Below are 25,504 nucleotides of genomic sequence, written 5' to 3'. Positions count from 1 at the left end.
TTGTTGAGGGTTTTTGGCTTGGGGTTTCAATTCCTAAGGTTCAGGATCGAATCTACTAACCATTTGAGTATGATTTGAGGTCCCGAGAGCGAGGTTTAGATCGTGAACCTTTTACTATTGATTTTATTGATGGATTTCCATATTTAGTTATGATTAGATGGCTGCTAAGGGATCAAAGGATCGATCGTTCTCAAGGGTCGTTCTTTTATTGTTTCACGCTGGAACCAAAGGTAAGAAAACTGCACCCCTTATGTGACATGCATGGTTATTAATGAGGCATGTTGAGTGCTCTATATGTGGACATTGATTGCATATTAAATGCTTATCAATATTGCTTATCTGTGAGTGGTACTGACTTATTAGTCAGAATCGGCAATGGTGTTAGTATTGACTGTGAAGCTGTGACTCATTAGTCAAGTTCGGCAGTAGTACTGAGCACTAGGCGTATGGTATTGGCTTATAAGTCAAGAACGGTATTAGCGTGTTTAACGCAAGCCGAAAAAATTAGATCTAATCGACATAAGCATTATCGTCATAAGCATGAAATGCTTGTCTGACCTTAAGTTCGATGAAAACAAAAGCGCTTGTCTAGTCTAAAGGCTAGTTACTTAGAGTCGGGGCCAGAAGGCCAAGGTGACTGCATCGTCACATGGCTAAGGGTGCGGAGCCCAAGTTCGTGACTTACTCATCAATCACTTATTTGATTAGGGCTACACGCCCCCCATCATGATTATTAGAATCTCGATACCATCTAATTAGGGCTACAAGCCCAGTATGATTGTCATAATCATCAATTGATATTGTATACATGCAGTAATGAGTTTTCTTGCTGAGCCTTGGCTCACGAGTGCTATGTAGTGTAGGTAAAGGGAAAGAAAAGTTCACCCAGCCTTGAGTGGAGAGCTTAGGTGGCGATGTGTACATATGCAGCCGCTTGACCACCATGGCCAAGGTGTTTCTCAGGGGAACTTGGGGTTAACCCTATTTTTGCCGCTTAGGTCGGCGGGTTGTAATTCTTACACTGTAATGACCATTTTGGATTGTGAATAACTTGTAAACGTTTTATGGTCCCATGTACAGTTTTATGTTTTAAATAAAATATATCATTTCATTTTGATCGAGATTTTTCACCTTATCCTATTAATAACACTTAGATGCGCATTTATAACCAAATGACTTGTTTAGCGAGTTAAGCACGATTTAAAGTTCACAGTAACGGTCTTGGAGTAACTAGGGCATTACAGGGCACTTCATCTGTAATGTTTCTTCATGTAGTCACCATGATTGTGAATGTTTCAAATGCTTCCTTCAAGCTCTCAATGAAAGCACCAAAATGTTGATTGCTTTTTTCGCTATCAACCTTAATTAGAGAGATTAAAGAAATGATCGTAAGAATACAAAGATTTTTACGTGGTTTGAGTTATAAAAGAACCCTAGTCCACAAGTCTCTAGTATTATGAGGGTTGTAAGCTTGTGATTGCAAGCTTTTATGGGGTATTCTCAGGCAGTGTTTAGATTGCTCTGAGTACAAGTAGTTTTCTCTCAAAAAAAACCAAACTCCTTACAATGAGACTCCCAATCCTATTTATATAGGTTGGGGTCATTAATGTTAATCATCAGTAATTGATACCCATTACTCCTACATTTGGGAGATTAATACACTTCAATACATTGGGCTGCATTGAATAGAGATTACGACCTAGGCGAGATTTGCGGGGCCCACTGCAGAAAGGTAACCACTTTATGGGGACACATGCCCCTAGGACTGTCAGGGCATGTTGTACATACTCCCGTGTCAGCGGCGTAGTGGGTGTGCAAATTTTCAAGTCGTACACTCGACAACACTATTGACAGATCGCCCACAAAGGTTGTCAGACGATCCTCTGACTCTGAAAACCCGCTCCTACTGACACGTTGATCCCTATCCTAGGTCCGAGAACTAGAACCTCGGACCTGGGAGGCGATCGAGAGACGAGATCCCTCGCCTTAACTATCCGAGCTGGAGAACCTCCATAGCATCGGGGAGTAACTCACCAAGGCACCTACAACCCCCTTCAAGGATAGGGCCTCATCTAGGAAGACCCTTATTCTGACTATAGGCCTCAGGTAGTAACATGCCTCGAGGATGTCCACAAACATCCTAGCCAACCATTGGGGATTGTCAAGTGTCAATGGTGAAAAATATGGACAACAATAATAATATAATGTTAGATTAAATAAATGTGACGAAATGAGTTTGTCACATCTTGTAACATACTTTTGGGAGTTACACATCTTACAAAATCAGTAACTATTTGTAACCTCCAAAAGATCACATATTAATGTGTAAAATAAGGGTTACACATTTTCAAATTGAATTTCATGAGCTATTATGTTGAATAGTTATTGGGGATGTGATTTTGACTCCCATTAGGTGTATACAAGTTACAAAATCGAAAGGGAAAAAGTTTTGACGTTTTTGTGGCAAAGTGCAGAAATTGGGAGGTTACAAGCGCTCTAGGCTGCGACCATGAGGCTCGCGGCCTAGAATGGCTCAGGCCGCGGTTTAGGACTCTGACAGTCAAATCACATTTATGCATTTCCAACAATTTGAACGTTTGGAACACTTCAAGTAACTTCCAAATCTTCCATTGAATTCCATAAACATCCAATTTAACATTGGTAACAGCCAAGAGATTGGTGAAATTTGAAATTCAAAGGATGTCTCAAAACTCTATAAATAGAGACAATTTGGTCACTTGTGAATAGAAGTTTTTCATCCATTTTAGCACTTGGCTCAAAAACAATAAAGCTAGGTAGTTCTAAAGAATTATTTTCTAAACTTGAGAATCTCTTAATGCTAAGATAATAGGGGGAAATAAGCTTTTGGACAAAGGTTTCAAACCTTATTCAAGTCTAGTGATCCCCACCACTCTTCACTTAAAGTTGTGTAAGTGTGAGAGTTTTCTTCTTTATTCTTGTTGTTTGATTTGTAACTTTTGTTTTGAGTTTGTATTCATCTTCTTCTCTTCTTTTATACCGTCTATATTTATTTTTATTTTAAGCATAGTGTTGTAATTTTATTTTATTAATCACCTTGTCCAATTGTTTCTTGTCTAGAGTTGTAATATTAGTTTCTATTATTTCTATTGAAATATAATATTCTCTAATAGAACCGCGTAAAATATTTGTGTTCATCTTTTATTTTATGAATTTATTAGAGTTAATCGCTCTTATTTTATTTTTAGTTGACGAAAATATGTGTAAACAACTTAGATTTACCATCTTATTTATCCAAACTTCTTTTCATCCAAAATTAATATGCAAATTCAACCTAGAGAAAACCCATAAAAAAAATTATTATGAACACAACAACCTACAAAATCAAACCCAAAAATTCTTACAAACCCAACAAATACATAAACACAGATTTAAAAATAAACTAGTAGTTTCAACAAATAACAAAAAGCTACAAATCATATATAACCCTCTGAGAACACCCGTGGAGAATCCAACTTGATGAAAACACAACTACCCAGATCGCCATTCCTGTCACCATCCCATTCAGCTGAATACCCAGTTGCCCATCCATCGCCAGACTGCTCGCGCATCCATCACCCTACAATATTTGCCAACCTCCGCTCCATCCATGTCTGACACTGACTTCTACTACAACCATCTCTGATACCGACCTCCAATCTACAATAAGAAAAAGAGAATGAGAGAGGAAGAACGAGGGAGAATTCAGGGTGACATTTTTTTTTTTAATGTTTTTGTTATATCTGTATTTAGTTTCTAGAATATATTATAATTTTATTTTAGTTTTTGTTATATTTTAGTTTAAATTATGAGTATATTTTGGGTGCACATATCATTACTCTTTAATTATAAATCTAATTAATTAATTAATCAAGTTTTTTATTAATTAAAATATATTTTTCATTACTTTTATAATTATAAAATTAATGTTAAAAATTTTATATATTGGATTTAAAATATTAGCCATGCAATTTTTTAAAATCAATTTTAGTTATTTAATTACGTATAATTTAGGGAATTTGGTTATATTGAAAATTTTGGTAACTAAAGTCGAGTCTAAAGTAATTTTATGTTTCCAAGCTATCACATAAATATTATTCATAACAAAATGCGATAGAGATGCTAAATGATTATATTCCCGAATAAAAATAAACATTTATATTGTGATAGAATAATGCCGCAAAAAAAATATATTATCCTAGAAATAAAACGACAGAAAAGTAGGAAAAACGACAACGAATTGGGAGGTAAAGATGGAATAATGTAATCGTACAAATATTATAATACAGTGGCGCTCTACTCACTATACTCTCTCTGGTCTCTTGCGGTGAGAGGGAGAGAGACACGGAGAGATGGAACACGACGATGTCGACATGACCGGGGCTGATGGCACCGAAGCGGTAATACTTTTCCTCCATTTCATTTTCCCTAGAAAAGTTATAGTTGTTTGGTTTCTTGGAATTTATTCTACACGTTAGGTTTTGGACCCTAAAACCCCCAAATTTGATTTTGATTTTGGCATGGGTTAATGTGAATCAATCTATAGGAACTCGATGACATGAAGAAACGCCTAAAGGAAATGGAGGATGAAGCAGCCGCACTTCGTGAGATGCAAGCTAAGGTCGAGAAGGAAATGGGTGCCGTACAAGGTGACCCTTCCTCTCTTTTTTTTCATTCATTCATTCATTCTTTCTTTCTTTTTGTATTTCCGGTAGGTTTTTGAGTACATTGTTCTGTTGCAAAATCATCCTATCACTCCTATCATGGGTGAAAAAGGATTCTGAGGTATGATTTTGTGCCCTAGAATGCCACTTGAAATTCGAATATTCATGTTTTTGTTAATTTCATTGATAGCAGCTCTTAAGGTGGTATTAGTATCATTTTGATTAGTTGTACATGTTGGTATGTATACAGTACACACACACACACACACACACATATATTGATTCGTATGTATGTATGTGTATATGTATGTAAAAATGTTATTTGCTTTAAGGGTCGGAAGAGGAGAAATTGTCTCCAACTCCATTTTAATTCTTGAGTTTTTAAGCCATTGTTAGAGAATTATTCAATCTTCTATTCTATGAACCTGTGAATACCTGTATAGAACCACGGCTATAAACTACTAATAGTTGAAACATTTTTTACCTTCCTCTGACTGATTTTTTTGTTCATCTAGAACCATCAACTGCAGCTGCATCACAGGCAAGCAGAGAGGAAGTTGATTCTCGATCGGTCTTTGTTGGCAATGTGAGATCACTTACCTTGTTTAGATTGTGATTGTTCATTTTGTTTTGAATAGCATAGAATTGATATGGCAAATCCTCTTGCTTCTGAACCCGTATACTATGTGGTTATAGTATTCTGTATATTGTAGTACATATTCTCTCTTATCAGAGGTTTATTTGTTTTTTGATTCTTTTGGATCACTAACTAAAGTCTAAAGCTTGTGTGTTATTTTCATTCAATGGCTGCTTAAGGCTGTATATTTTTCCATTGACTATTAAACTTGCTTTTACAAATGATTTTTTCTTTTCATGCTACTAGTGAGCTTGTCTGTAGAATCTTCCCTATGTTGCTAATGCTGAACTTGACTGATGCCACTAGTGAATTACGACCTGTGTAAATATTAGTGAGCTTTGATTTGACTGTTTAATAATCATTCAATCATTATCTCGGCTGTTCTCTGGTCAACTTCAGATCAAGGTCTCAAAATTCTTCGTATTCAAAATATACGAATAGGTGAAACTTGTGGGCACTGTTGTTTGCCTTTCTATTTTCATTGATGCTGGAACCATGTGATTGATGGATACAATAATTTGTTCTCCTCTTTGAGTTCTTCATATTTGTTTCGTTATTTATATTAGTAAAGGAGAAACCTCAAGGCTGCTTTGGAATGAGAAATTTGATGGAAACAGAAGATGGGGTGTTGTGTGATATGCAATGCATTTATAGGAGATAACTAAAATTGTGCGCCAGACTGGCCATGGAAATAATTGGAGTTAAAATTAGTTGCCATTGAGGTTGAGGAATGAGGATATCAATCATTTTTCTCTACAAAAGTTTCCTTTTCAAGATTGAATATATATATAATATATATTTTAATAGAAATTTGTATTTTATTGTTCTGTTTCTAGGATGAGATAAGTTCTAGGATAAACTAACAACTTTCTTAGTTGTTGCCATCCATGTCCTTGATTAAGATTCATTGAGATCTATCATTGTATGGTATATGATACACTGGCAAAACAAAACAAATATCATCTGTAAAGAATTATAGCAGAATTTGATACTAATTTTTGGGGTAAGCTGTGTTTTTGATGAAGTATATGATAAAATAAACATGAAGTATTCAATATTGCTTATTGTGCTGTAATAAGGTATCTTGAAGTAACCTAGGAAGGGCAGCTCAAATGGTCATGTGGTTTGCTTCCACAAGGTCTAGGTTCGAGTCCCTCCTAGTACCTACATAGAAATTGCTATAGTTTTCTCTCCAAATAATTAGGTATTCTGAAGTATTAACAGTTGTTATAATAACTTTTTGAAACATTAAAATCAATAGTACTTTTAAAATTTCAGAAACTGGGGGTTAGTGTTTTTCTCCACCCCTGGTTGCTTATGTGTCTCTACCTCATCAAAGCTTTTATTGATCATATTTAAAACCCTATATTTATCCTCCAGCATTTACTGAAATGCCTGATACTGTTTATGTGTAAGTTGATTAGGTCTTCCATGATGTGGATCTTAAAACTCCCCCATTTTGAGCAAGGGTAACCTTAGATAAGTGTGCCTCATCATTGGACCTGTCTTCATGTTTGTCGGCTATCCATGTTGATTTTTGGCTGAATTTATAGTCATATCTCTAATGAATGCTTTTAGGATCATATCATCACTTGACCGGTTCAAGTCACTTCTGTAAATTATGACTTAAGTTTGTTTTGGGGACATACCATAAATTAGTTTTATTTATGTCGTGTGATAGTTACCTTTTGGTATTTTTTTTCCCGAATATATCAAGTAGCAACCTTGTTCTCTTCATTGAGCTATATTAGCAAATTTCCCCCCACTTTTTTTGGTTTTGAAATAGCTGATTATTTTGCAGCTAAACGGTATTCTTTTCATTTTAGAATCTGGTTTGATATCTCATATTCTTATGTTTGAACATAATGGCAGGTTGGGCTTCAAATGAGTTTTCGAATAGGTTAACGCTTGTCTGGAAATTATATTGACTTAGATCAGAGATGGTATAGGGGAAGAAAAGTTACTAAAAAGAAGGGAATTTAGGGGAGGTTTTTCATCAAAAAAATTTAGGGGGGATTGGAGAAAAGAAAAGAAAGGAGTAAAAAAAATATGATGTAAAGAGTATTGGTGCATTGAGAAAAACTATGAAAGTTTAAAACAATGACTATTCGTGGAGAAGATATTAATCTATATTTAGATTTGAAAATAAAGAAAGAGTCAAAGTTAAAACTAAGAGATGAGTTGTACAATTTATCTTTTAGAGGGAAGAAAAAGGCCATAGGTTAAAACTAGAATGCGAGTCCCTCTGAAATTGACTCAAAGTTCTTATGCCAAGAGGAACCAAAGGGATAAATTCAAATGAAGGTTTCTTAACCATGATCAGTCAATTAAGGCAACATGTGTTGAAGACTTCCTCACTTGCAAAGGCAGGATCTTTTGATGGTGGTCAAAGCTTATGGGATTTGTAGTTACATTGTTTTTGCATGTGTTGAAGACTTCCTCACTGGCAACATGTGTTGAAGACTTCCTCACTTGCAAAGGCTGGATCTTATGATGGTGGTCAAAGCTTATGGGATTTGTAGTTACATTGTTTTTGCATATGGTGAGGGGTCTCTGGTCTTTTTTTCTTCCAAACTCTGGACACGCAGGAATTTGCCGTCTTAGTGACTTACTATTTTTAATATCAAACAAATAACTTATCAATTCCCACATAGGCCATTATTTATTCTCCTTTTCTTATGGGCATGTTTATCTGCTTTTTTTCTTTCCTATTCTGGAAATCTTGTTGATTGGCTATTTTAATTTAAGATTTGGAGTAATAAGACCTGGTTGGCATCTGCAGGTGGATTATGCATGTACCCCTGAAGAAGTACAGCAGCATTTTCAGTCATGTGGGACGGTAAACAGAGTCACAATTCGCACAGACAAGTTTGGCCAACCAAAGGGTTATGCCTATGTGGAATTTGTCGAAGTAGAAGCTGTTCAGGAGGCAATCCTTCTGAATGAATCTGAGCTACATGGCCGCCAATTAAAGGTTCACATCATCAATACATTTTTTTTTTCTTTTTACTTTAAACTTCAAGTATTGGAACCATGTATTCAACTGGACAAGATCTTTTAATTGTATTAGGTTTCTGCTAAAAGAACAAATATACCTGGGATGAAGCAATTCCGTGGTCGACGACCAAATCCGGCCATGGGTGGCTTCCGTTCAAGGGGTCCTAACCCTTTCGTTCCCACTCCATTCATATACAACCCCTATGGATATGGGTATGCATTTTTAAACATTGCCCTTTACATTTTAATCAGTAACTGATTGGAGATTCTCTTGTTGTATCTTTACATTCTACAAATTGTTTTCTCTTATGGTTGTTGCAGAAAGGTTCCAAGAATGAGAATGCCTATGCGTTACAGTCCCTACTTCTAAATTTTCAATTTTGCCGAGGAATAGGCATCGAGGACGAAGACAGATCGCCTTCCTTTTTTTAAAGAAATGCGATTCAAAATGGTTCGGTTTTTTTTTCTTTTCCTTTTAATGGATCTATTTCATCTGTAGGGTTACTGTGGATAATGTTGTGTGGATTAAGCCTTTTGTGAAGATGAAGAATGTACTGTCACACCTATACTGACTTTCTCTATATATCTGATTTAGTCTTCGCAAAGATGCCTTTTATTTATTTATTTATTTTAATGCTATATTGTTTGTGAGTAAATGAGAGGATACATCTCTCCATGTCTGTACCAATGGTTCGGCCATAATTCTACCCCCATTTTAGTTTAATCATTGAATACTAAGAACTAATATACCCAACCAATCAAGAACTCATGATTTAAGCTGAGATCTCTCTTCTAGCCTACACCCATATGACTCACGTTAGATGAAGCGAATTTACTACTAATATCAAACAAGAGTAATTTCGAGGACTACAAAGAAATATACAAATTCAAACCCTTTTTCATTTGTGTTTCTGCGCTTAATATCAAAGAGAGCCAATATTATTTTTGGTACAATGAGTAACAATGTATGTTTAATAATAGTACTCGATGAGATAAATAGACTAAGTAAAACATAAACCATTGGACAATGTTCATAATATGTTGAATAGAAAAATGAATGTCCAAACACAATGTTCAGAGTAGAGAAATCTAACACGTGTCACAAATGACATGAAAGCAATGTTGAATAGAGACTAACTCAAAAATATTTTTGTACCACCATAAAACATATTCAACAAGTATAATTTACCAAATAATATAAAAACAAAATGAGCAATAATTATCCCTTCTTCTGTACTCTCAAATTATGCCCCTGAACTTTTTTCCTTTTTCAAAATAAAACCTCCCAACAGTTAAATTATGAACCGGCTCAAACTTTCAACACAAGTATCATTTATTCAAAAACCTTACACATGCTGCAAAAAAAAATTCACTCCTAAAATTTGTCTGGAAAAAATAATTTCACTTACAAAGTTATCATTTACTAATGAAAAAATATTAAAGTTTGCTTTGTCGCCACCATTTTGTGGGAGATGTAGGATGAAAGCACAAATATTTTACTGCAATGATGGAAACAAATTTGTAAAGCATGGTATAAATGGTTCTAACATAACAATGTATGCTATACAAACTATACATCACCGGAAATATTTCAACATAAAAAGTATCAAATATTTATTTAAAAAATTAGGTATGCATAGACATCATTTGCTTCACAAATTTTTCCATATGGTATAAATGTGTGAGCCTTTTACCACCAAAATCACACCAACACGACAATATATAAGAGGTAAAATAGGAAATAATAAATAAGAACATATTTACCCACTTTAACTTTAACACATCAAATCTTCTAAAGAAAACATCCAACACTTGGTATGAGTAGTGAAAGTTTTGTTTCTTGGTTACAAGAAATATTTTAATGAATGGATTAAATAGATTAAATGAAGGATGATGAGTTATCTGAAAGATTGGTTGGGGGAACAAGAAAGAAAAAAAAAACAACAAACAAAATAATCCTAACATACGCAAATACATACTTGCCAATTTCGTAATGGAGTACAAGAGAACAGAAAAATAAATTATTTTTATAAATGTCACGACATTCATATTTCTAATTCAAACTATTTTCTTAATGCGATGTCATATACATAATTTGTTACAGGAGAAAACAAACTAATTTTTTTCATCTTCGACAAAAAAATGAATTTGTTACAGGAGTTTTAAGTATGACGATTTCTTAAACCACAATACCGTAAAAATCGATTACCCACAATGAGTTAAGATAGGCAAATGATATTGTTTTCAAACAAAGACCAAGAAAGAATTCATAGGATTTCAAAGAAAAATATAAAAGCTTCAAAGAGAACAAAATAAAAAAAATTAAAATACTCTAGCCTTACCAAACCACAAAGAGTGAAGTAAAAAAGAATAAAAAATAATCCACAATAAATTAATAAGAGTAATATCAGACATACCCTCATTTTACATATTCTAAATCCTCACTATGATGTGACATATGTTTTAACTAATTAAATTTAGATAGGTAACAATTTGGTACTCTGTGTTTTTGCAAAGTATCATTTTGGTACTCTCTATTTTCAATAATGCTCATATGGTACCCTGTATTTTAAAATCGTACATATTTGGTACCCTAAACTCAAATTTAATTAATAAAATTTTACCAATTTAATCAAACTGCTGTCAATTATATAAATTATAAATTTAAATTTAATTACTTAATTACATATAACTGATGACAGTTTGATCATATTGATAAAATTTTATCTATCAAATCTGATCCTAGGATATCAAATATGTATAATTTTAAAATACAGGGTACCATATGAGCATTATTAAAAACAGATGGTACCAAAATGATACTTTGTAAAAACATAGGTACCAAATGAGTAAATTCCTTTAAATTTATTAAATTCTTAAAAGAAAACACTTGCACCAATAGGAGCTAAAATGAAGTGAAGTCATTACCAAAGTTTTTTTTTTGGAAGAATTTTTGTATGTATTTATGCTTCAAAATGAAATTAAAAGGGAAAAAATGAAATTAAAAGGGAAAAAAAATCACATTTTAAGGTTCAAATGAGACAATATTCACTAATTTTTAAGATTACTAGATACAAACAACGTGCAATATGCACGTTCTGTTAGTTTTATTTATAAAATTTATTAATTATTTTTATTAAATTTATATTAATGTCATAAATTTTGAAATAAATATCTTATTTTAATTAAATAATTTATTTATTTTTGTTTAAGTTTATGTTTGTTGTGGTTTTTGAATTTCACAGTGGTAACAAGAGATTATATATTATATGTTTAATGTTATATTAAATATTATATGTAGATTTTAAATTTAAGTTTATTCTTAGTTTAAAAAAAAAGCAATTTGTTGCTACTTCACACTAAATTATTTATATGTTTAATATGATATTTTTGTAATAAGTGAGTTTCAGTTTAATTAAATTTTATTTAAGTTATAAAACGTATGATTTTATTATTTTTAAATAATAATTATTAAAATATCTAAAATATATTATATTTTAATTTGTTTACTTATTTATTATTTTAAAATAATTATCATTATAAAATATCTGAAAAATATCATATTTTAATTAATTTAATTATTTATTATTTTTAAATAATTATTATTATAAAATATCTCAAAAATATCATATTTTAATTTTTTTAATTATTTATTTTATTTTATTTAAGTTGAAGTATTTACAAACTACCGTTAAATATAATAATATTCTGTTAAATATAAAAATATTATGTTAAAATTAAAATTAAAAAAATAAAAAAAACGTAAAAACTAAAAATTTTATTTATCTACACATTTATTATATAGAATAGATATACATACATTTAACAACCATTTATTGTATTCTTTCAAAATCAACGGAGAAAAAGAGAGCTCACCACAGACATGTGATGAAGCAACGAAGGAGAAAAAGAGCACAAGTGACTGACGGAGGAAGACAGCGAATGTGATGGCGTGGGTGTGGACTGCGATGAATGATTGGGGGTGGTAGAAGAAAATGGAGAAAAAAGAGGAATTTGTTTTTAGATAAAATTTCAAGAAAGAGAGAAAAAAAGTGAATTTTTCGTTCTTTTTTAAATCATAAAATTTGAATAGGTATTTGGATTGTGTTTTAAAAAATAATCAACTAATCACTTATTTTGATGGATCACTTATCTTATTTTATGTTTTCAAAATCTAAAATCATTTCCAAAAATATCCTCTTAAATACTATTTTTTTAATAGATACGCACGTGTAAACTTTTCTTTCTTGATAGGAGACAAAGCACTTAATATTATAATAACCTCCTTATTAAATAATGGAAAGTCAAAGGACTTATACGTAATTGTAACGAGTATGCTGACGTGTGTGGACCCCAATGGTTAATCTAATCAGTACTACCATGAACTATCCACCACACTGTTCCTTCTTCTCTGCCAAAAAAAATCTGATAATCATTAATATGTAATAAAATAAAAATCTCATTTCTTCTTCCTCTTCTGCCGAGTTATCCCTATCCCTGACTCTGTACAGAGTTGGCTCGGCTTCTTCTTCTCTCGACCTCCAATGGCTTTGGCTTCGACGAGTCCCATCACGAAATCCCTTCTCAACCCTCAAACTCCCAAACCACTCTCCCCAAGTTCCAATTTCAATCTCCATTCTCATCTTCCTCACCTCCCCAATCGCCGAAAACCCATCTCCGCTGTCCACGCCGCCGACCCTTCGAAGCCAGCCAAATCGACGTCTCAGACGGCTTCGAATCCCTCCAAATTATGGACTATCGACGGCTGGAAGAACAAGAAGGCTATCCAGTTGCCTGAGTACCCGGATCAGCTCGAGCTCGATTCGGTCCTCAAAACCCTAGAGTCTTTCCCGCCGATTGTCTTCGCTGGCGAGGCGAGGAGCCTAGAGGAGAAGCTTGGCCAGGCTGCCATGGGGAAGGCGTTTCTGCTTCAGGGTGGGGATTGTGCCGAGAGCTTCAAGGAATTCAACGCCAATAACATTCGGGACACTTTCAGGGTTCTGCTTCAGATGAGCGTTGTGCTTATGTTCGGAGGCCAAATGCCCATTGTCAAGGTCTTCAATTTTCCTTTTTTTTTATTACTGTTATGTCTAATTCATTTTTATATGCATACACACACACACATTCTTATAATTGTTTGCATGCCAACCGATGACCTCTTTATCTTTAGGAATTGTGGGCTTGGTGATATTTGGAATGGAGTTAGAATATTTGTAAATTGTAATCGTTGTCAAAATGTTTTTTGAACAAATTACATAGCATTAGTTTAGAAGTAGGTGAATTTACATGTAGTGAGTAAAATTCATTCCTTTAAATCATAGTTGGTAAAAGATTGGGATTTAGGATTAAGGGATTATGTGGCTATTAAAGATGAAATTTTGCTTGGTATGGTTATTGAGATTGGTAGTAAACTAAAGAGGCCTGCCCAACCTGGAATGATCGTTATGTTACGAGTTTCATTTTTTTTATTGATTCATTTTTCTGAAGTGCATATGTTGATGGGATTATGCAGGTTGGAAGAATGGCGGGTCAGTTTGCCAAGCCTAGATCAGATTCATTTGAGGATAGGGATGGAGTGAAGCTTCCTAGCTATAGAGGTGACAATGTGAATGGTGATGCATTTGATGAAAAATCGAGAATTCCTGACCCTGATCGAATGATTAGAGCCTATACGCAATCTGCTGCAACTTTAAATCTTTTGAGGGCGTTTGCTACTGGAGGTTATGCGGCTATGCAGAGAGTGAACCACTGGAATCTAGATTTCACTGATCACAGTGAGCAGGGGGATAGGTAATGTTTATTGTTCTTTCTTCTTACATAAAGTTTTGAATGTTTATTTGTCATAATTAGTAGGATTAAAGGAATTAGGAACAGAGAAAATTGTAGCAGTTTTTAACAAAAACTGGACTAAAATGAAAAATGGGTTTAAGAAACTAAAATATATTTTTCCTGTGTTTCAATCTTTCCCGATTGGTTGAAGAATTTATGAATTTTAGTTTTAGCTCCTTTCAATTCCTATTCTCCTCTCTACTTAATATTGTACTTTCTTTACTTCAATCATTCTGCTCTATCATCCTTCATCTTCCTTTTTTATACTTTATTATCAAAGAATCAAAATAGTCTCCTTTCATTAGGATGCTGAATTATTGGTACTGCTTTCATTCTCTTACGCAATTACCATTTGCTTGGCCTAGATAGTTTGAGTAAGATATCCTAATGAAGGAATTGTATTTATATTTCAACTTAGTTTTTTTTTAAATTAAAAAAATTACAACCGCTTACCATATTTTGCTCGAATTCCAATTCTGATGGAAGAGTTTGTTTAATCTCAGTTTTTAGCTCTTCATTTAATTATTTTATAACCTTCTTATTAAAAATATATATTTATAATATTACACCACCTTCAATTCTCCTCTCTATTAAACAACCGCACGCTCCTTTTCTTTACTTTTCTAAACAATGATTAATAAAAGCTGTGGACTAGCATGCTGAATTCACTTTCTCGTGTGGAATCATATTGCATTGAAGTTTATATCATGAGTAGAATTTCTGTTGGTTGATTACTGATTTTCATCAAGATTCCCATGATTGATCCCATACCGCAATAGAGTTTTAGTGACGATGATTGAGCGTAATTTATTGCTTCAATGCATTAGCTGATATGTGGCACATAGAGTTTACATTTCTTACTGCATCTCCAAAGGATCTCTATAAGGTTTTAGCTTAAATAGCAAGTTACTTTTGTGTGACTCACTCCAACCATACTCTCTAATTAGGGATTTTTTTCCCCTTTTATCCAGTTACTTATATTTTTTGCTCTATGTAAGGTTGGTAATAAAATGATATATATAAATGGTGGCTAGCTACATTTGAATAGTGAAAAAAGTCAAAAGATAAAATAGCTAGTTTGTTGGATTGATAAGAGCAACTGCAAGGGGACTAGTAGTATTTTATTTTTGTTGTGAAATAGCTGAAAGGATGATTTGTTTTCTATTTCTTCAACAGACTACCTATATTCTAACGATTTTAATTCTTACTTTCTCAAATCTCAGACTTTAGCGCTAGTTAAACCTTATTTTATTGTTATTTGTTAAAATCCTGACATAAAGTAAAATGTAAAGTTTATTGGATAAAATCAATAATTAAAAAATTCAACAGTAATATTAATATAATATATGTTTTTTAAAAACAAAAAAAATAGGGAGTGTGATTTGAGCGGGTAAAAATTACTAGCTATCTTAGTTATAAAAGAAAAAATAAGGAGCTATGGAGATGCTCTAAAAATAAGAAATAAGTGATATTTTAGCTATTTTATTAAATTATATATATAAAAAAAAGGAATATAATCAGTACCTTTGGAGTTGTTCTTGGATCATAGCAATTTGTTTTTCTATTACTTGTAATTAAAATTTGTAATTTTATCAACTTTACCGATTTGCATCTTCTGTTTTTTACCTGCATTCATGTTTGTTGGTGTACTTACTATTAAACATGTCTTTGCTTATTAAGAAGAGCTGATGTTTCTCTGACTTGGTAATTGGCTTGTGATAATTCCCCTAAGATGATTAGATCTGAAGATTATTATGATAAAAAAGAAAAATTAAACAAAGGCCATTTTCCAGTGCCCCCCTCCACACACACACACATGAAGTAGTGATTTTTCATAAAGGGTTCAATAGGGTTGTTGTCAAGATGGGGTGTATCTTCATCGATATTTGGCTTGTGCTAGCTGTGGTACTAAACAAGTTAAATTTTAATTCTAGTTTATGGGTCATTTGAGGGTTAATAATACTTTTGATGTGCCTCGACAGATACCGTGAACTGGCTCATCGGGTTGATGAGGCCCTTGGGTTCATGGCAGCTGCTGGACTTACTCTTGACCACCCAATTATGACCACAACTGAATTCTGGACGTCTCATGAGTGCTTGCTTCTGCCTTACGAGCAAGCACTTACTAGGGAAGATTCTACTTCTGGGCTTTACTATGACTGCTCTGCTCACATGGTTTGGGTTGGAGAACGGACCCGCCAACTAGATGGCGCACATGTTGAATTTTTGAGGGGAGTTGCTAATCCCCTCGGGGTCAAGGTATATGAATGTCTTACACTTTAACAAGATTTTTTTTTAAGCTGCAAGAAACAGGAAACTATTTTTATTATAGTTTTTCTTTATTAATTAATGCATCGCTTTGAACTTTTTTTATTACTATAAAACTTGTTACGATAATTGGATGCAAATTACTTTTGCTGCTATTTGTACTTGCACACAAGTGTGCTTTGTATTTGTATGAGGTTAAAGCTTTGTAATAAACATGAATGTGATTGCAGGTGAGTGATAAGATGGATCCAAATGAACTTGTTAAGCTTGTGGACATTTTAAACCCCAATAACAAGCCAGGAAGAATAACAGTGATTGTGAGAATGGGAGCTGAAAATTTGAGAGTAAAGCTTCCTCATCTTATCAGGGCTGTTCGTAGAGCTGGTCAGATTGTCACTTGGGTCAGTGATCCCATGCATGGGAACACCATCAAAGCACCTTGTGGACTCAAAACTCGATCTTTTGATGCAATCAGGGTATGTATTATGAACAAATTAACGGTCACGATTCTATTTCTTTATATTTGCTTTGATTCTACATCTTTTAAAATTTTGCTATGTCCTAGGGTCTTGAGTGCTCAAAGTCAGGTTACGAATCACAGCTCCACAATGAACTTGAGATATATTTGTTTAAAGAACAAAACACGTGCAAAAATAAGAAAAAAGAATACACTGTCTTTGTGTTAGAAGTAGAAATCTTTTGATAGACCTCCCATCACTTTTGTATACAATAGGAGGGGTAAGGGTAGAAATGGGCTCGGGGTAAGGGCTGATCAAGAGGAAAGAAACATTATGTGAGGTAGTTATATGAGGAGTTTTTGGGTGTAAGTGGGGTACACGGGAATAGGGTGTAGACCTTACTATAAATAAGGATAGACCAGAATTATATGTTTTTCAGGCTGGAATTGAGTTGTAGTTTCCGTTGTTTGGGAGAGGCCAGGCTCTCGAACTACCTGGGTATTAATGCAAGCTGGTTTTCATTCAATTTTTCTCTGCATTATTTCTTTTCTGTTATTCTGTTCTGTTTGTTGGCTGTTTTGGGACATCACAGATAGGAAATTCCTATCAAATTGGTATCAGAGACAACGATTTCTATGGGGCCGAAGAAAGACCTGCAGAGTGAGGTGCTTGAGGAGAAGATGGAGCTGATGCAGTCTGAATTTCGGAAGGAATTGGAAGAGTTGAGAGTGGAATTTCAGCACTTTCCCAGAGAATTGGAGACGATGAAGTCTGAAGTGTTAAGGTTACCTGCGATGGAGAAGAAGATGGACCTTCTGGTGGTTCATTTGGCCCAGTTGCTTCAAGCTTCGGGGAAGACGGGTAGTGGATCTTCAGCTGGAGAGGCCGACTGTCAGAAGCCAGTTTTGGAGGAGGAGCATCGGTCGGGGGTGCGATCTCCACAACCTCGGGCACAAGCTTTTTCTCCAGCACCGCCTATCATCGGAGAGCAATCCAGCGGCCACCACGAACAGCAGCAGCAGTCCTCGGAACCGTGGGGAGTTGCCCAGAATTTTGGCCAGGATTTTCGCCCACCTCGAATGGAGCTGCCTCTATTTTCAGGAGAAAATCCAGACGGCTGGGTTTATAAAACAGAACGCTACTTCTTGCTGATGCATCTTACGGAACCGCAGATGCTGGAAACGGCGATTATCGGATTGGATGGTGATGCACTCACGTGGTTTCAGTGGGAAAATCAGCGGCGACCGATTACTTCGTGGGCTAGTCTGAAACAGCAAATTTTGCTGCGATTCCGGGCGTCGCCGGTGGGTTCGGTGTCGGAGGAGCTACTGTCTGTGACCCAGACGTCCACTGTGCGTGATTACCGTCTTCGCTGGGAAATGCTGGCTTCTCGGGTCCCTGATGTGCCCGACCATGTGTTGGAAGGCAGCTTTGTCCGTGGGCTCAAAGAGAGCATCAAAGCAGCCCTTCATATCCTCCAGCCCGTGGGCCTATCCAATATCATGGATACGGCCCAACGGATAGAAGAAGGCCACCAATTGCTTCAGACGGGCCAGCCCATTAGATCTGGGTTCACTAAACAAACCCTCAGCCCACTTACCTTACCCAGAACCACTCAGCCGCCCTTCCTCGCCAAGCCACCTCTGACCTCCCCGACAGCTCTTTCTTCTCCGGCATCAGCGCAGACCAGCAGCAGCGTACCTCCAGCGTCGAAAACTTCATTCCGTCGGCTAACAGAAGCAGAGTACCAGGATAAACGTGCGCGTGGCGTTTGCTTTCGTTGTGATAAAAAATTCCACCGCGGCCATGAATGTGAGCAGAAGCTCCTCCAAGTGTTACTGCTCGCGGATGAAGAAGAGTTTGTGCAGCTGGAGGAATCGCCACCACCATCCCCAGAATCCGGTGAACTGTGCGGTGCCGAGGAGACGCTGGCCACCCTTTCTTTGAACTCTCTGGTGGGCATTTCGTCCACTCACACCATGAAACTAGCTGGGCATATTGGGCACAAACCAGTCACAGTTTTGATTGACAGTGGGGCAACTCACAATTTTATTTCAACAACGATTGTTTCTGCAGTGGGAATACCGATTACAGCCACTACGTGTTACGGGGTTCTATTGGGAACCGGCGGCAAGGTCCGAACGGAAGGTATTTGTGCCCAAGTGGAGCTTGATCTCGGAGCATTACGTGTGGTCACTGATTTTTTGCCGTTGGAACTTGGCGGGGCGGACGTGATACTTGGTATTAAGTGGCTGGAAACACTTGGAAATATGCAGGTTAATTGGAGGACCATGGTCATGAAGTTTGAGATGGCGGGTTCGTGGGTTACGTTACAAGGCGACCCTAGTCTTTGTAAATCTCCTATTTCATTGAAAGCAATGATACTATCAGTCGAACGGGAAGCGCAAGGTTATTGGGTTCAGTTTGGGGAGCTAACAGCCACACCAACCACTGCAAATCAGCCCCTGCCGTCAGCTGTGACAGCCGTTTTACAAGAGTTTCAGTCAGTTTTTGAAATGCCAGTGGGTCTCCCGCCCTTAAGGGCTCATGAACATGCAATTCTTCTCAAAGAAGGCACGGGTCCCATCTCCGTTAGGCTTTACCGTTATGCTCAGGTTCAAAAGGATGAGATCGAGCGATTAGTAGCTGAAATGCTCCAAGCCGGTATTATACAGCCTAGTACAAGTCCTTTTTCCAGCCCGGTTTTGCTTGTTAAAAAGAAAGACGGCAGTTGGCGATTTTGCGTGGATTACAGGGCTCTCAACCGTGAAACGGTAGCTGATAAGTTTCCAATTCCAGTCATAGATGAGTTATTGGATGAGCTTCATGGAGCACAAATCTTTTCGAAGTTGGACTTGAAGTCGGGATACCATCAAATTCGGGTCAAGGCAAGGGATATTGAGAAGACAGCTTTTCGCACACATGACGGGCACTACGAATTCTTGGTCATGCCGTTTGGTCTCACAAACGCTCCAGCCACATTTCAAGCCCTTATGAATGAAGTTTTTCGCGATTTTTTGCGCAAATTTGTGTTAGTTTTTTTTGATGATATATTGATATACAGCCCGTCTTTGGAGGACCATGTACATCACTTGACTTTGGTTATGGATCGTCTTCACCGCCACAAGTTGTTTGCAAATCGCAAGAAGTGTATGTTCGCTCAAGTACAAGTGGAATATTTGGGTCATGTGATTTCAGCAGAAGGAGTGGCTGCCGACCCTAATAAAGTGGCTGCAATGGAGGCTTGGCCGACTCCCAAGTCTATAAAGGAGTTGAGGGGTTTCTTGGGACTTACCGGGTATTACCGCAAATTTGTCAAAGGTTATGGAAGCATCGCTAAGCCACTAACGGATCAGCTCCGAAAAGACTCTTATGGGTGGACTCAAGAGGCCGATTCAACCTTCATTCACTTGAAGAAGGCTATGTGTTCGGTACCGGTCTTGGCATTACCCAATTTTTCAGCCCCTTTTGTGTTGGAAGCGGATGCGTCGGGAGCTGGGTTAGGGGCTGTTTTGATGCAAAACGGGCGCCCCGTGGCCTATTTCAGTCAAAGTTTGTCACCGCGAGCTCGTATGAAGTCTATTTATGAGAGGGAACTCATGGCAATCGTGTTGGCGGTCCAAAAGTGGAGACCTTATTTGTTGGGGCGCAAGTTTTTGGTGAGGACAGATCAACGCAGTTTAAAATATTTGTTGGAACAAAGATTGGTGGCTCTTGAGCACCAAAAGTGGCTTACAAAATTGCTGGGATATGACTTTGATATTCAATATAGACCGGGGTTAGAAAATAAAGCGGCTGATGCGTTATCGCGCCTACCTTGTGAGGCTGTTTTTTCAGCCATTTCAGTTCCTAATGTTGTGTCCATCCCGGATTTAAAGGCTCACACAGCGTCAGATCCTTTTCTTTCTAAGATAACGAAGGAGTTGCAAGAGGGGCAGCAAGTGGCTGGGTATTCGCTGGTACAAGGCTGTCTGAAATTTAAGGGGCGTTTAGTCATTCCAGCATCCTCCCCTTTCATCCCATTATTGTTACAGGAGTATCACAGCAGCGCCGTGGGGGGACATTCGGGGGTGTTTAAAACTTTTCAGCGAGTTGCAACTGATTTATATTGGCAGGGAATGCGGAGGGACGTTCAAAAGTTTGTTGCGGAATGTGCCACTTGCCAGCAAAGTAAGTATCTCGCTCAATCTCCAGCTGGTTTGCTTCAGCCATTGCCCATTCCAGACCAAGTTTGGGATGATATCTCCATGGATTTCATTGAAGGGCTGCCGAAATCAAATGGGTTTGACTCCATCTTTGTTGTGGTGGACCGTTTGAGCAAATATGCGCACTTTATTCCCCTACGCCATCCATTTACAGCCACTACCGTCGCTGCCTGTTTTGTGAGTGAAGTTGTCAAGCTTCATGGGGTTCCACGTTCCATTGTTTCCAATCGTGACAAGGTGTTCCTCAGTTTGTTTTGGAAGGAGTTATTTAGGTTGCAGGGAACAAGTTTAAAGAAAAGTACAGCTTACCACCCCCAATCCGATGGACAAACGGAGGTGGTTAATCGCTGCCTAGAAACATATCTACGTTGCTTTATTAGCTCAAAACCGAGTCATTGGGCTAGGTGGTTATCTTGGGCAGAGTATTGGTACAATACTTCCTTTCATTCAGCTGCTGGAATGACACCGTTCAAAGCCCTTTATCATCGTGACCCCCCGCCATTGATCCGTTTTGAACCAGCCAGCACCAAAGTCTCCGCTGTGGAACAGGTGTTAACTGACAGAGACAATGTGCTGGAACTTTTAAAACAGAATCTCCATAGGGCCCAGTAGAAAATGAAGTCTCAAGCTGATAAGAAGAGAAGAGAGGTTAATTTTGAGGTGGGGAATTTTGTTTATGTTAAGCTGCGACCCTACAGGCAACGGACGGTAGCCAAACGTGTTAATGAGAAGCTGTCACCGAGGTACTTTGGCCCTTTTCAGATTTTAGAGCGCATTGGTGCTGCTGCCTGTCGTCTCCAGCTTCCTCCTGATGCTACAATACACCCGGTTTTCCATGTTTCATTGCTGAGGACAGCGCTGGGACCAAACCAGCAACCAACTAAGCTCCCTCCCGAGCTCACAGCGGAGTTAGAATGGATTTTGCAGCCAGAGAGTGTGCTGGAGTTTAGGCCAGGAACTCAGAAAGAAGCACCCCAGGCCTTGATCAAGTGGATGAACATACCAGAATGTGATGCAACTTGGGAAGACTTCACTGTGATTCAAGAACAGTTCCCCGATTTTCACCTTGAGGACAAGGTGAAACTGGTGGCCGGCGGTATTGATAGACCTCCCATCACTTTTGTATACAATAGGACGGGTAAGGGTAGAAATGGGCTCGGGGTAAGGGCTGATCAAGAGGAAAGAAACATTATGTGAGGTAGTTATATGAGGAGTTTTTGGGTGTAAGTGGGGTACACGGGAATAGGGTGTAGACCTTACTATAAATAAGGATAGACCAGAATTATATGTTTTTCAGGCTGGAATTGAGTTGTAGTTTCTGTTGTTTGGGAGAGGCCAGGCTCTCGAACTACCTGGGTATTAATGCAAGCTGGTTTTCATTCAATTTTTCTCTGCATTATTTCTTTTCTGTTATTCTGTTCTGTTTGTTGGCTGTTTTGGGACATCACAGATAGGAAATTCCTATCATCTTTCTACCATTGGAATTTTTATGGCTTCCTCATTTCATCTCACTTTCTTGAAGGTGTTCTTTTTAAGCCTTAATCAATATCAAATTTTCATAATGATCGATTGACTGAAGATGAGACAATCTTGATGTACTAATACATCAATCTTTAGAAATGTCTTCCACTTACAATTTACCATGGAACTTAGTGGGACATCAATTTTATCTTTTAATCACCAAATTTTTTGAGAAGTGACTTCATATTAGTAGTATGATTCTTTGGCTTTCCCTGGTCGTTGTATCCTATATTCTTCCATTCATTTGTATTCATGCGAGTTCTATGTTTTGGAGGAGAATAAATGCGAATTTTTCCCCTCCATGTACCACATTGCAATGAAAATTTAAGCTACAACTCTAAAAATTGAGTTCATTATTTCTTAAATGTTATTACTTTTACAATAAAAATTTCATTTTTTTACATGTTTTTACTACAACATATTTTGGAGTAATCTTTGTTGCTATTTTACAATAGAATGAGGTGAGAGCCTTCTTCGATGTGCATGATCAAGAAGGAAGCTACCCTGGTGGTGTTCATCTGGAGATGACTGGGCAAAATGTGACGGAGTGTGTTGGAGGCTCAAGAACTATAACCTATAATGATCTAGGCTCACGCTACCACACCCATTGTGACCCAAGGCTCAATGCCTCCCAGTCGCTGGAGCTCGCCTTCAATATCGCAGAGCGGCTGCGAAAGAGAAGGCTCGGATTAGGGAACCCTCTGGCCTCAACTGGATTGTAAGATGTTACCGTTTTAAGTTTGTTGATTTATTTTAAAGTTGGTAACTTTTATATTGTACTTTGAGTTATGTGGATCCTTATAGAGTTAATCCAACCATGAGTGTCTGTGAAAAAGGTTTCACCGCATGAGAAATTGGAATAAACTTTAAGCCAGTTAAAACTGCAAGATAGTTGAAGGAATTTCAGTATGTCTTCGCTGCTATATCTATATGCATAATAAGATCTGGACTATTTCTACAATATTATGAAAGAGAGCCTAGTTCTATAACCCCTTTTTCCCTCTTTGTTTTCTTCTTCACTTGTGAAAATTATCCAATTTTCGTAGAGATTTTGTTTGTGTGCTTTAAAATATTCATTGTAACCTTTGTAGAAGCCTTGGGTAATTTTTTAATATTTTGTATTTGTAATGGGTATTTGGGGGGCTTATTAATCCCAGGGCATGTTCTAATTTGTAATAAAAGAATGTAGGAAAGGTTTTTAAGGGAAATGATAAGTAACAAAAACATGAATTATACAATGGTGGAGAGGATTCTTCAAAATGGGTAGATGGGAAAAAGGTGAACACTTCCTTGATTTTTGTTCTACTATATAAGGATTTATCGCCTCAACACTATAAGCACACTTTTGCTCAAGCATTATCATGGAATTCCAAACTAGGCTCTTGACCAGTTTTAAAAATCAGTCATTACATGTAAAATTTGAATTGATTAGTATTTTTTAAAGGAAAAAAAAAAATCGACCAATAATTGGATTGATAGCTAAAATATAATGGATTATATTGAATAGTCACGCACAATGATTAGTTTATGGAGGGACTTGATCTATAATTAAACATGATGCTCATAAAGCAACTAAAGATACTTTTGTGAATTATTACGTTTAATATAAATCTATGATTTAATTGCTTTTCTTATATCTAACACAATTGATTGGCCAAAATGTAAACAAGGTGGGTTTATCTTGACCCGCTCCCACTTGATTTGAAAGCCACTTGTTTGAGAACCACTTATTAATGGATCAATCTCGATTCGTTTTATATACTATAAAGTTTACAAATTTTTTTATCTTAATTGAATGAAATCAAGATATATTTTTTAATCTCATATTTTAATTTTTAACTACAAAGTTTCATCTTCATTTTTTCCAATACTTAAAAGTCAAACACAACCTTTTAAAAAATAGATAAAATCTAGTATATAACCACCACGTAAAAAGAAATTACTATAGATCTAGTGAATATACATAATTATTTACGAGCACTAGACATCTAGCTTAAATTTTTATTACGAGCTAAAAATTATTGAATTCAATTTATTACATGGTTAACTGTTAGAATTACAATAAACTATAGTTACATCACCCATGATAAAAATTCTTACATTATCTTAAGCATTTTTATTTGAGTAATGATTGAAACACGCTTAAATTATACATATTATTTACACAATAATATGTAATTAATTTTAATCACAATTAAAAATGAAGTAGTTCCTACTTAAAAATATTTATTGTTAAAATCAAATACATAATATTGTCTATAAAAAATATGTACAATTTGTGTGTAGGATTAGTCTTTTTATTTATATTACATATTAATAAATCAATAGTCTCTATTTTGCCATTGCTAATTGAGAGATAAAAATTGTTTATTGGGTCACACAACATACTATGGAATCCATTATTAAGCCCCCTTTACTAAGGAACGGATTAATGTTCATGCCAATTATGATAATAGAATCCCTTGTCATACTATTTATAATGTTCAAAAGATGTTAGTTAAAATAAATGAATCAAGCAAAACCCCCCACCAAAAAAAAAAGCATAAGTGAGGTGACTGAGCTTTAAAATAGTAAAAGTGATTAGAACCCTTATACCAAACAATCTTGTATTCTAAGCCAATGCATATTCTATTGAGCTACTTTATCTTATAGAGACAACTGTCTGCTTAGTACTAAGCCATTTGCCTTCTCGATGATATGGAGAATATATTTATATTTTCTGGTAAGAAGAATAATAATGGTATATATTTATGGAACCATGTTATGGTAGTGTTATGTCTTTTAATGCACACAAATGTGTCCATATTCAGATATACATATATTTATATTTCCAAACACATTATTCATTGAACCAAAAGTATAACAATGACAATAAGTATTTTTTGACATGGTCAGTTTGTCATGATA

General features: G+C 36.0%; 2 protein-coding genes across 2 annotated transcripts; both read left to right on the top strand.

Moving 5' to 3' along the window:
* Nucleotides 1-4,261: 4,261 nt before the first annotated feature.
* On the top strand, nt 4,262-8,921 carry LOC133781986 (polyadenylate-binding protein 2-like). The gene is made up of 6 exons (XM_062221109.1): nt 4,262-4,418; nt 4,565-4,667; nt 5,198-5,268; nt 8,102-8,293; nt 8,390-8,529; nt 8,638-8,921. Exons 1-6 carry the CDS (start codon nt 4,371-4,373, stop codon nt 8,684-8,686), a joined length of 603 nt encoding a protein of 200 aa, XP_062077093.1. The 5' UTR covers nt 4,262-4,370; the 3' UTR covers nt 8,687-8,921.
* Nucleotides 8,922-12,730: 3,809 nt separating this feature from the next.
* Nucleotides 12,731-23,586, top strand: LOC133781985 (phospho-2-dehydro-3-deoxyheptonate aldolase 2, chloroplastic-like). Its single transcript, XM_062221108.1, has 5 exons — nt 12,731-13,370; nt 13,829-14,106; nt 16,128-16,404; nt 16,644-16,889; nt 23,053-23,586. The coding sequence occupies exons 1-5, from the start codon at nt 12,861-12,863 to the stop codon at nt 23,317-23,319; spliced, it is 1,578 nt and encodes a 525-aa protein (XP_062077092.1). The 5' UTR covers nt 12,731-12,860; the 3' UTR covers nt 23,320-23,586.
* Nucleotides 23,587-25,504: the final 1,918 nt, after the last annotated feature.

The sequence above is a fragment of the Humulus lupulus genome, chromosome 6 (assembly GCF_963169125.1).
Source record: "Humulus lupulus chromosome 6, drHumLupu1.1, whole genome shotgun sequence".
Classification (NCBI taxonomy): domain Eukaryota; kingdom Viridiplantae; phylum Streptophyta; class Magnoliopsida; order Rosales; family Cannabaceae; genus Humulus; species Humulus lupulus.
This window is presented reverse-complemented; position numbering and strand designations above follow the sequence as displayed.

Excerpts from the sequence above, each read along its gene's own strand:
- LOC133781986 (XM_062221109.1), top strand. The coding sequence starts at position 4,371 with ATGGAACACGACGATGTCGACATGACCGGGGCTGATGGCACCGAAGCG. Across the intron at positions 4,419-4,564 it reads GGGCTGATGGCACCGAAGCG|GAACTCGATGACATGAAGAA; the intron begins GTAATACTTTTC and ends ATCAATCTATAG. Across the intron at positions 8,530-8,637 it reads TACAACCCCTATGGATATGG|AAAGGTTCCAAGAATGAGAA; the intron begins GTATGCATTTTT and ends TGGTTGTTGCAG.
- LOC133781985 (XM_062221108.1), top strand. The coding sequence starts at position 12,861 with ATGGCTTTGGCTTCGACGAGTCCCATCACGAAATCCCTTCTCAACCCT. Across the intron at positions 13,371-13,828 it reads GCCAAATGCCCATTGTCAAG|GTTGGAAGAATGGCGGGTCA; the intron begins GTCTTCAATTTT and ends GGGATTATGCAG. Across the intron at positions 16,890-23,052 it reads GATCTTTTGATGCAATCAGG|AATGAGGTGAGAGCCTTCTT; the intron begins GTATGTATTATG and ends ATTTTACAATAG.